General features: G+C 41.3%; 1 protein-coding gene across 1 annotated transcript; it reads right to left on the reverse strand.

The window, feature by feature from the left end:
- Window positions 1-6015: 6015 nt before the first annotated feature.
- Window positions 6016-11998, reverse strand: LOC133477462 (aly/REF export factor 2-like). The gene is made up of 6 exons (XM_061772245.1): window positions 11682-11998; window positions 7156-7311; window positions 6933-7080; window positions 6769-6835; window positions 6475-6676; window positions 6016-6363 (listed from the first exon to the last, which is right to left on the reverse strand). Exons 1-6 carry the CDS (start codon window positions 11865-11867, stop codon window positions 6349-6351), a joined length of 774 nt encoding a protein of 257 aa, XP_061628229.1. The 5' UTR covers window positions 11868-11998; the 3' UTR covers window positions 6016-6348.
- Between the last annotated feature and the right edge of the window lie 439 nt (window positions 11999-12437).

A 12437-nucleotide genomic window follows, 5' to 3' on the forward strand; every position in this document is an offset into this window, starting at 1 on the left:
GGTTGTGCAAATGTTACAGATACTCCTCAATCAGTGTGCAAATGGAGCAGATACTACTCTGGCATGAGTGGCCACTATATGCAAATAGTGCAGCACGGCGAGACAACTACAGTGAGTGCACGAGTAATACATAATACAGAAATGTGACAACGAACTCAAGTCAAAAAATTGCCAGCTTGTTGTAATGGAATTGTAAGTTAGCTGTTCAAGAAGTTGATTGCAAGAGGGAAGAAGCTGTTGGAATGTCTACTAGTTCTAGTTTGCATTGATCGGTAGCGCCTACCTGAGGGAAGGAGCTGGAAGAGCTGGTGACCAGGGTGGGGAGGGTCCGAGAGGATTTTGCACGCCCTTGTCTTAGTTCTGGCAGCGTGCAAGTCCTCAAGGGTGGGTAGGGGGGGTACCGACAATCCTTTCAGCAGTTTTGATTGTCCGTTGCAGTCGGAGTTTGTCCTTTTTTGTAGCAGCACCAAACCAGACTGTGATGGAAGAACACAGGACTGATTCGATGACCGCTGTGTAGAACTGTCTCAGCAGCTCCGGTGGCAGGCCATGCTTTCTCAGAAGCCGCAGGAAGTACATCCTCTGCTGGGCCTTTTTGAGGACGGAGTTGATGTTGGTCGCCCACTTCAGGTCCTGGGAGATTGTAATTCCCAGGAACTTGAAGGTCTCGACGGTTGACACAAGGCAGCTGGACAGCGTGAGGGGCAGCTGTGGCGAAGGATGCCTCCTGAAGTCCACGATCATCTCTACAGTCTTGAGCGTGTTCAGCTCCAGGTTGTGTCGGCCGCACCACAGCTCCAGCCGCTCCGCTTCCTGTCGATATGCAGACTCGTCACCGTCCTTGATGAGGCCGATGACAGTGGTGTCATCTGCAAACTTCAGGAGTTTGACAGTCGGGTTCGCTGAGGTGCAGTCGTTCGTGTAGAGAGAGAAGAGCAGCGGAGAGAGGACACAACCTTGGGGCGCCCCAGTGCTGATGCTGCGTGTGGATGAGGTGGCCTCCCCCAGCCTGACCTGCTGTGTCCTGCCCGTCAGAAAGCTGTAAATCCACTGGCAGATGGCAGGTGAGACGCTGAGCTGGAGAAGCTTGGATGAAAGGAGTTCAGGGATGATGGTGTTGAACGCTGAGCTGAAGTCCACGAACAGGATCCTCGCGTAGGTCCCTGCACTGTCGAGGTGTTCTAGGATGAAGTGCAGTCCCATGTTGACTGCATCATCCGCAGATCTGTTCGCTTGGTAGGCAAACTGCAGGGGGTCCAGCAGGGGACCTGTGACACTCTTGAGGTGGTCCAGCACAAGACGTTCAAAGGACTTCATGACCACAGATGTCAAAGCGACAGGCCTGTAGTCATTCAGACCCGAGATTGCAGGTTTCTTGGGGACTGGGATGATGGTGGAGCGTTTGAAGCAGGATGGAACTTCGCACATTTCCAGTGATCTGTTGAAGATCTGAGTGAAGACTGGCGCGAGCTGGTCCGCGCAGACTTTGAGGCAGGATGGAGACAAGTGTTTTCGTTCATTCCTTCGTCCCAATGCAATTGCTATGCCCCCCCCCCCCCACACACACACTTTGGGAACCACTGTATTCCCGTCACGTTCATTTTCCAATAAAATTCAACTTTTTTATTAAAATAAATTTTCATTTATAGTTATAAGAATTGTTTTTCTGTAAACATTTATGGAGCTGCAACTTTTATTTGACTTTTATGTGCAATACACTAACTGAAACATCAAAATCACTGTAGAGTTTGTTTTTAATAAATGGAAGCGTTATGTTTATGTTGAAACTGTACAAATTCGACATTATCTTGCAATAATATTAAATATAGAAATAACACATCTGCCACATTTTTTATGAACACTTATAGGCCATCCGTCCCCGTTTCTTCTGGTGTCCCCCGGGGCTCTGTCTTGGGCCCCTCCTCTTTATCACCTACATTTTACCTCTTGGCAATATTTTCCATAAATTCAATTTATACTACCACTGTTATGCGGATGACACTTAGCTCTCCCTCTCCAAACCCACCGCCACTCTTCCGCCTTCCTTCCTTATTGACTGCTCCTCTGAACTCAAACACTGCCTCTGTGATGTACCATAAAAGGCAATGCAAGGAAAATTTGTTTTGATACTCCTGACATGGGCTCACTATGCTACTCTATTTTAATGTGTGTCATTATGATGGTACTTGGAGCGAATTTTACATGGTCCTGCAAAAAAATTCAAAACCACTGTTTTGGTGTACAGCATGATTTCTGAAATGGTGGTTCCTGACCCAAACTTATTTTTATTATTATTATTAGGTGGCATGGTGGACAACTGGTTAACACATCAGCCTCACAGTTCTGAGGACTTGGGTTCAAATCCGGCCTCACGTGTGAAGTTTGCATGTTCTCCCCGTGCCTGCGTGGGTTTTCTCCAGGGACTCCTCCCACATCCCAAAAAGATGCATGGTAGGTTAATTGAAAACTCCAAATTGTCCGTAGGTATGAATGTGAGTGCGAATGATTGTTTATATGTGCTCTATGAGGACAAGCAGTATGAAAAATGAATGGATGATTATAATTAAATGAAAAGATGAGCACCAGCTCTTCCAGCTCCTTCCCTCAGGTAGGCGCTACCGATCAATGCAAACTAGAACTAGTAGACATTCCAACAGCTTCTTCCCTCTTGCAATCAATTTCTTAAACAGCTAACCTATAATTCCATTACAACAAGCTGGCAATTTTTTGACTTGAGTTCATTGTCACATTTCTGTGGGGCCAATTACGTATTACACGTGCACTCACTGTAGTTGTCTCGCCATGCTGCACTATCTGCATATACTGGCCACTCATGCCAAAGTAGCATCTGCTCCATTTGCACACTGATTGAGGAGTATCTGTAACATTTGCACAACCATTGTCCCAGATTATCGCACTACTCGTCACTTTAAACCGCATACACTCCTTGAAGTCTCAGCGCCCTTTGCACAATGGTCATTGCACCGGACTATTGCAATATTAGTCATTCGAACTGCTCTAAGTGCTAGAGGACTCTGCATCTTTTTGCACAATCGTTTTTTGTCAATGTCTTTATGTCTCCAAAGTGTTCTGTAAATTGACTGTCTGTTGTACTAGAGCGGCTCCAACTACCGGAGACAAATTCCTTGTGTGTTTTGGACATACTTGGCAAATAAAGAGGATTCTGATTCTGATTTATTTGTACTGTTAAAATAAAGTTATCATCAGTACAATATAAATAGTTAAAAATAAACAGCTAGATAGGGAGGGGGCTGACTGTAACTAGTCAAAAATGAGCAAATGATGCCTATTTTCAGTTTGAGTTTTTTACAGTTTTATTTGGGCAGTGGGAAAATGTGTTGCAAATATTTTATTAATGCTCATATATGACATGATTTACCAGCGAGGTCAACTAGAATTTAACAAGCTGGCTTTATAATAGACTAACGTGGTTCCCCCAAAGAATTGCAGGCACTTTTGAAATTGAGCCAAAAAATATTTTTAACATTTGAAAGGCTATTCCTTGTTCGGAGTCAAACGCAGCACAATGTGCAGGCATCAGTTATTTTGGTTCCGTGCACAAACGTGGAATGCGATGACATTTTGCCCCCACTGTCATAGCTAGATGGATTACACCAACATTTTCCCCCCACTAGCATAGCTAGATGGATTACACCAACATTTTGCGCCCACTATTTTAGCTTCGCCGTACGCACGCAGATGAAAGGGGATCTACGAAGTCTAGGTTAAATGCGCTCGGTTTCCGTTATTTCAGCGTTCTTTTTTTCATCACGTCTTCACCAACTTTAAGTTTTAAAAGTAACAAGCTCATTTATATGGTTTACGGCCTGTCGGCAGAGTGAGGCGCATCTCCACTTTTTTTTTTTTCCACAGAAGCACTTTACTCTTTCATGGACTCAAAAAGATACAGAAGTTGTTGGACCTCCCACCGCACAAACTGCTGACTGATGAACCAACTAGCTAGAATAGTGCATTAGACACGCTAGAAAGATGTTTTTCTTACTTGCCCCTGAAGTACGGAAACAGGAGAAATTTCTGTGCACCCTTTCAGAATGTATTTAAGTCCTCTTATTGACTCTTTCTTTAGAAACTCTTTCTGAAGTGTAAAATACGACAACGGAGACCGCGGACTGTTGAACATCTGAAGTTGTACATCAAGCAAGAATGGGAAATAATTCCATCAACAAAGTTTCAACAATTAGTGTACTCAGTTTCCAAATGATTATTGAATGTTGTTCAAAGGTGATGTAACAGTGGTAAGCATGACCCTGTCACATCTTTTTTGGAATGTGTTGAAGCCATAAAGTTCTAAGTTAATGATTAATTGCTAAACACAAAGTTTATCAATTTGAACATTAAATATCTAGTCTTTGTAGTGTATTCAATTAAATATAGGTTGAAGATGATTTGCAAATCATTGTCCAGGAAGTCCTCGATTTATGAACGAGTTCCGTTCCTACGCTGGCGATGTAACCCGAATTTCCACGTAAGTCGGATCTTACGGTCAAAGTCGAAATTTACGTCAAAATATTTCGTATAAAGAAACTAAAATATATTAAAATTAAAAAAAAATAAGATTACCATTACTGCTGAGAGTGTGAAAAACAAAATGTGAAAAAAGGAGGGCAAAAAAGGCAAAGATACTCCCGGCGCACAAACACAGACAAGCACTATGCACTCGCTAAGCAGAAAACTATGGTGCTGGGGACAAAATGGCGGACGAGACACAGGCGTCGTAAAGTCGAAACGTCATAGGTAGAGTACGTCGTAACTCGAGGACTTCCTGTATTCTGTTTAACACAATGTCCCAACTTCATTGTAATTGGGGTTGTAAAAAAACAAAAAAATAGATGGATTATTTTTGCAATGTAGTGCATTTTGCAAAGCCTTTTTTTTTTTGTTTTTTTTTAAATGAATACAACATGGTGTCACTCAAAGTGTAGTGTGTATGTTTGTGATTGGTTAATTTTGAACACAGACATGGCCCAAGTTATTTGAGGGTGTGCACACTTGTGCAACCACATTTTCTCAGTTATTTTTAGTTCCCCTTTCCACCCCCCCCCCAAAAAAAATTGGGTTGTGGTTTCCCCACACATTCCAAAAACATGCATTTCAGTTAATTGAAGACTAAAAATCATCCTTAGGTGTTCATGTGAGTGTGTTCATCTACATGTGCAAGTTTTTGCAATGTTACCTTGGTCTCTTTGTTTTTATATCAATATATATATTTTAATCCACTCTTTGGAAAACCAATCACAACTGAAGATGACTAAAGTCTTCAAGTAACCTAACACGCATGTGTATGTAAGATGGAAAAAAAAAATATATATATACGTATATACACGTGCGCGGGTGTACATACAAAAAAAAACGGAGTATGCGGCAAAAACCCACACGAGCACAGGGAGATGATGCTCAACACAGTAAGGACAGATTAAAACGCAGATCCCCCAACAGAGGCAGACATGCTAACCGCTACTATGTGGTGCCCACAGCGACTTTCACATCACGTTACAAATCTCTCCAGTTTTTTAAATCATTTAAAATGTTGTTCTGTTGTCTTTTGTTGCTGTGAACCCCTGAGCTGAGTAAAGACTACCCTGTCAGCAAGAGTTGTTGTTGTGGCAATTTAACAAGCTATGTTCCAGAATGTCTTAATGTTGTGCTCCTAAACCACTTTAGTCCATTTGTATAGTGAAAAGTTAAAAAATATATATTTTCATCAATAATTAAATAAAAAATCTAAGTATGTTGCCAAAAAATACAATCCTCCCTAATATAATTATCAATAACGTATTTGCTGTACTTTATCACAATTGGCATAAGCGTTAGGATCACAGGATGAGTTAGTTCTCAGTTACAATTTGATTAGTTAAGTCTTTATTCGCATTGGATGTGTCTTACTAATAAGAAAATTCTGAGGCCTCATGATGTGAGCACTGAGATGATCAATTTCTCCTAGTAGGAGGAATTTTTTAAATGAACAGAAAAGAACAATTTGATTGTATGTTTATGTACAAAACCCTGGGATGTTCACATGTCAAGTATACAGTACCAAGTGACAGACATTATGAAACAATTTAACACAAAAAGGGTATTAAAGTACTAAATCATCTTGCAATTAAAAAATGAGAGCTATTTAGGGAGCAAGAACATGTGTTGGCCTCTCACCAAAGACAATCCGACATTAACATGGAATCGAGAACAGTAAAATATTTAAAACGGAACACATTGTTCCATACAGCAAAATGGTTTCTAAACAAAAAGAAATAAGACCCATGATGATTAAAAAAAAAAAATGTGGATTGCAGGTTTCTTTCCAAAATGCTAATTGTTGTTCGCCTGTAACAAAGCAACAAGAAATAAAATACATTTCAGTTTTCATATTTGGTATATACTAAATGAGAGTGTGGATCTGAAAAAATAAAGGCAAGTGTAAAATGCATTGCATACCATAGCATTGTAAGCATCCAACTGGGCATCCAACTCTTCAGCTGACAGCTGGGGTCTGTTTCCTCTCCCTCTCCCTCGTCCACTTCCCCAACCTCTTGAGCCTCCACTGTTGCCGCCTCTCCTCCTTTCACTCCATTCATTTCTGTCACCCCTATCAAACGTGGGCTGACCGAGCCTACTCCTATCAAAGCCTCTGTTGGAGCTGTGGGCAGATCATAAATCAGCGAGTAGAAGGGAACACGAAAACAAAATTCAAGATCAAGTGATGATTATATGACAATGGACACTACTCACCTCTGTGTGTATATTCTACTTTGCGAGTCGACGTCTGATGTCACTTGTACGATCTTCATAGGGCGACCTGAAGAGTCAGAATGACAAGAGAGGACATTTACGTAATATAGATAATGTTGGCATTATAATGAGATATGGTTGCTGTCTGACAGCCAAATCCTCACCATCTAGAGGGACTCCATTATAGTGCTTCATGGCTGTGATTGCATCTGCTGTATTTTCAAAGCAAATATCTGCACTTCCTTTGCTGCGACCAGACCGGTCATAGTGGACCAATACTTTCCTCAGAGGCCCAAAGTCTTCAAACAGCTCCTGTGGGGAGAAGTCAAGCATCAGTCATTGTCAATTTGACGCAACATCGTGGAGTTTAAGTATTGTGGAAATTACTTTGATGTCTGTGTCAGACACTCCAAAATCCAGATTGGAAATGAGCAGTTTAGTGCTATTTTCTGTACTTCTGTCTGCTCCTGAGCTCTGTCCTCTATGTTCACCAGCATGCTGCTCAAACATGTCGTGCTGCCATTTGTCTGGCAACTCTCTGGGCTGGAAAGGGAAACATGAACAGTTTAGACACCACATAAACCCTCACTGCAGTCAGTGGATGAACAAGCATAACTGCACAAAGAGTGCAGTTAATGTAGGCCTGGAAAGGTCACCCTTGGAGCTGGCCTGGTTCTTTGGAGTAAATTGACGTAAGGCAACGACAGACAGCTTCACCACCAACAACCTCTCAACTGAAGAGCACCATGGAGCAGCCATCTTGATTGAACAATGAACATCAAATAGTGGCGACACGGGCACGAGACCTGTTGCGTTGGGTAGGTTGAGTCTCGGTGAGGTAAAGCTGGTAGCCATAAAGAGTACATCGGAGACAACGACAGGATTTTATCTGACTATTCAATCACATTAACACCTCCGATTACACAAGACCAATATAGTTTATGAACAAGCGCATTCACAAGTATGGAGCCCCTAAGACACGGGTGTCAAACTGGTGGCCCGGGGGCCAGATCCGGCCCGCCCCATCATTTTATGTGGCCAGTGAGAGTGTGCATCGACTTTGTGTTTCTTGCTAAAATACCAAAATTGCAAATTGTCTTCACTTTTGAAAATATTCACATATTGCAAGCATTTTTTGGTACCAACCCCCCTTTTAAAATAAAATTGATTTATACTCTAGTTGAACAAACTGTTTTACTGGCTTTTGATTTCAAAACTAATTATCCATTAATTTGTGTACACGTAATAATATGAGGCAATCATACATTCATATGGGTTTGCAGCCATAACGGCTCTCCGAGTTGAACCACAGCTACGATGTGGCCCACGACAAAAATTAGTTTGACACCCCTGCCCTAAGGGGACATGCAAGAAATTTTTTTTTTTGCAAAAAAACAAAAACAAAAAAACACTCCAATGCGAGATCCTGCAAAACCTTCATATGGGTATGTGAGGTGCAGATATTGTTGTCCACTTGGGGTCGGCATCCTCAAAATACATGACAGTTCAATAAGATATAATTGTGTTCCTATTGAAATTGTCAATGTTTCCTTCCACACTGATAAATGAGGCCCGTAATGTGAGTTTCTTCCTCCATCATTATCAGGTTGAGGGCTGCACGATATTGGGGGGAAAATGAATTTTTTTTTTGGGTCCTGTTCTGCTGTTAGGTCAAGCAGAATGGAAAATCTGTATCCCCTTTATGCTGGAACAGTTTTACTGTGTCACAGTGGAGTTTTTAAGCTTCCGCTGTGGTTTCTTAGTATTATAATTGAGGTTTATTGAGAATCAGACTTGATTACTTGATTTTTTTTTTCTAACCCTGCATTATACACTATATTGCCAAAAGTATTCGCTCACGTGCCTTGGCACACATGATTTTAAGCGATATCCCATTCTAAATGCATATGGTTTATTATGATCTTGGTCTACCCTTTGCAGCTATAACAGCTTCAAGTCTTGTGGGAAAGCTTTCAACAAGGTTTAAGAGTGAGTTTATGGCAATTTATTCCCATTCTTCCAGGAGCACATTTGCGAGGTCACACACTGATGTTGGACAAGGAGGCCTGGTTCACTGTTCTGTCGAAATCAACCCAAAGGTCTTCTATCGGGCAGGCCAGTCAAATTCAAATTATTTTAAGAGGATTGGATAGGAAAACAAACTATCCGTAAAAAAAAAAAAAAGTGTACCGAAATTTCTCGTGTATAATGTGCATTTTCTCCGCCCCCAAAAAATTGTCAAAAGTCAATAGTGCGCATTATACATAGGTATAGGGGAAAATGGGGGGGGAGGGGGGGAAACTTTCACATTGTATAAATGTATGCTGCTATCTAGAGGTTATGAAAAAGCTGCACACTTTCATTCCAAAATGCCACCGCCACCTAGAGGTTATGAGAAAGGTGTACACTTTCATTCTAATATGCCACCGCCACCTAGTGGTTATGAAAGAGGTGTAGCCTACGCTTTGATTACAATATGACGGGTGTATGTATGACTGCATATATGTACAGTTGTGCTCATAAGTTTGCATACCCTGGCAGAATTTATGATTTTTTTTTTATATAAATATGACTGATGACTGAACAACTACCATCATTAATTTCTTTATGGTTATGTTTTGTTTAATGATAATGCTTTTCTGAAATGCTTGACCCTTTAATTTCAAATAAAATAAAATGCATTTTACCTGGCCCTTCATGTTTTCTTTAAAGAATTGTACCCATCTTACAAATTCTGCCTGGGTAATCGAACATGAGGACAATTGTGTGTTTTCTAATTTACTAAATAAAAGTAGGGCTGTGAATTTCAAAATAAGAGCAAGTAAATAAAAAAAGAAAGTATAATGTGTTCAAATAAAGTGCTTAACTTCAGAATAATTATTTGAAAAAAAAAACTGCCAAAATTCAAATTTGATCATATGGGTAGAAGCAAAATCATGCACTGTAAAAATGCATTACACATAGGTAGAAGGCTTTTCCAGAATTTTGAGGTCAACTTTGGGGATGCGTATTATACATGTGTGCGCATTATACACGAGAAATTACAGTAATAATCGCAGTAGAAATTATTCATGTTCTGTTTGGGACTATTATTTTAAAGGTCAGAGGACAAAGATTTTAACATTTTTGTTGATAACTCTAGAATCCCCTTTACAAACCACATCTGCCATTTCGAAGTGATTATATGGCAGATATACAGCAGTTAAATCGATAAATATGATGCAGAATGCGCCTTCCAGTCTTCGTCTCTTTCCGGCGCTGTGACGTCACACAAGCCAAACATCCTGTTCATTCGGCGTTGTGTGCTATTCTTCCATGCTGTTGTTCCCATCCTTGTATATTTGTTGTCATATGATGTAACAATGTCAGTGCATGTGGGGGGAAAAAACCCCCAAAAGGCTCCAACAAAGCAACCTCTTTTGAAGTGACGCTTTTGACTGAAATTTTGTAATATTCAATGTCTTAGAACATTTCAACAGGAGGTATTTATTTTCACAGAATTGTAGTGTGAACATGACACACCAATTTATATTAGTGTGCACCTGAAACTTGGCATTGTTTGGCCTTCACAAGTGCATCAATGTCATTTAAATGTTGTCAGTGCACCCTCCAATGGACAAAATTAGCAACAAAATTTATTTATATTGAAAAATAGCAGTGAATGTTTTCTCCATCCCCACGGGCCGGATTGGACCCAGAGTGGCCGGTTCTGGCCCGCGGGCCGTATGTTTGACACCATGTTTTTTTTTTTTTTTTTTTTTATAAACTATCATTTGGGTTAACAGCAGGTATTTTGGATGATTGTAGTTACATACATATTGACCGTTATAAAAAAAAACAAGCCGTTTCAAAGCACATACGATGTCGTGGAATGGGCAGCAAGGCGAATGTGCCTCGATATGCCGAGATGAGCAGGCTGTGAGCCACCGCCAGCCAGCGGTAAGCCACCGGGTAAGCCGGAAGTGACGTGTCTCACGCCGCGAGGAGCCAAGACTATGCCGGAGCCACAAAATGCGCCAGCCCTCTCTCTACATTAATAACGCAATAACGTGCTTCATTTTCTGATGTTGCACGGATATGCCTGTTTTAGTCGTAACATCTTTCATCGACGTTTTGCAGATTAGTGTTGTTTTAAAATGATGGACGTTAGATGCCATTTTTTCGGGACTATTTCTTGCTCGCTCGTCGCTAGCATGTCCTCCATGTTGTCGCCGCGCAACAAGACTTTCCGTGGGGCAACAAAATCTCTCGGATTTGCGAATTTTTTTTTTTTTTAATGATCCCCTTTTTTCAGCTCGAGCATTAAAAAAAATATCGAATCGAGCTTCTTAACATATCGCCCAGCACTAATTACAACTAACAAAGAACACAGGAGCTCTGGTTTTTTGTTAAGATTTTTAAGGGGTCGTCATTATAAATGCGCATGTGTGCAGGGTTTTATACAGGGTTGCGTGGATCAATGCGCATGTGTGGAACCCGTATCTACGTGAACCATGAAATGTATTGATGGATGGAACAGCATGCGCATCTGTGGAAGGAGTGCAAGTCCAAAGCGGTCGGAATAGGCACAATGCGGAAACTATAGAAGACTGAAAGAGGGTAACTCAACACAGTGCCTGTGTTGGAAGGAGCATTAAAACGAACGCGACCTGATGAAATTCTTAAATCGCAAACGGACACATATGTCTCAAGCCCTGAACATGTTATTAACTTTTGATCTGATAGGGCTGTCGGAGGCTACGTTTGTTTACCCGGAAGGGGACCCGGAAGCACATAATGACGAATGAATGTTTTTGCGTGATCTCGCATTTGCTTTTCACCCCCCATTTTTTTTTCTTTCTTCCATGTCACCTAGGGCGCTCCGTACACAGACGTATAAGCTGCTCAATTAAAGTATTAAAACTGGTTCTTACTCTGGTGTACGGTGCGGGCCTGTTGCCTCTCTCGCGGTTGAAATGATTCGTTCGACTCCGCGTCGACCTCGAGGAGCCACCGGCGACAGCTGAACGTTCACTCGCGCGGGACGAACCTCCGCCACGGCTTCCTTTGTTGTTCAGCTTGATAATGTCGTCCAGAGACATGCTCATTTTGTCGACCATGGTGAAGCTTAAGCTTGTTTCGGAAAGCGCCGGAGAACAAAGAAGTTAGGTCAGGACAACTGTAACTGGTTGGGGGAAGTTCCTCTGGTGGCGCCGTGTTGCGATAAGCGGAAATGCGTAAACACTTAACGGAAATTACGCACCATGTCTCCTATTCGCTGCTTCCCCACAAACCTTTATTGAAACCTGGAAACGTACACATGAATATTTTCTTTCTACGGAGAATCAAATGCGTTACAATTTTACAGTCATGCAAGTAGTTTGACGAATAACACCATAGTCCATATTCATTAGAAAGTTTAGTAACACCTATTCGTTTCAATAACCTTTGTCCACATTAGGGTCGCGGCTCTTTGAGCGGAAAGCGGGATAAGACTGACTGTTGCTCGTCCAGCGTGCGTCCAGGTGAAAAACAAACAAAAGCGTATGATAAAAAAACAAAACTATTAACGTTTTATTTAGTTGACTCACAGTCCACTATAAAACACATACAGGACGGTACACAAAAAGACAAGGAAAGGAAAGTTAATCAGGAAAGTCTTCATCTTATATTTAACGACCATAATTGAT

Source organism: Phyllopteryx taeniolatus, chromosome 4 (genome assembly GCF_024500385.1).
Source record: "Phyllopteryx taeniolatus isolate TA_2022b chromosome 4, UOR_Ptae_1.2, whole genome shotgun sequence".
Lineage (NCBI taxonomy): Eukaryota > Metazoa > Chordata > Actinopteri > Syngnathiformes > Syngnathidae > Phyllopteryx > Phyllopteryx taeniolatus.

What these genes read in the sequence shown, in the direction of transcription:
- LOC133477462 (XM_061772245.1), bottom strand. Translation starts at nt 11,867, where the DNA reads ATGGTCGACAAAATGAGCATGTCTCTGGACGACATTATCAAGCTGAAC. An exon ending in TGTCTGACACAGACATCAAA is followed by an intron (nt 7,081 to 7,155) that starts GTAATTTCCACA and finishes TTCTCCCCACAG; the next exon opens with GAGCTGTTTGAAGACTTTGG. An exon ending in TAATGGAGTCCCTCTAGATG is followed by an intron (nt 6,836 to 6,932) that starts GTGAGGATTTGG and finishes CTGACTCTTCAG; the next exon opens with GTCGCCCTATGAAGATCGTA.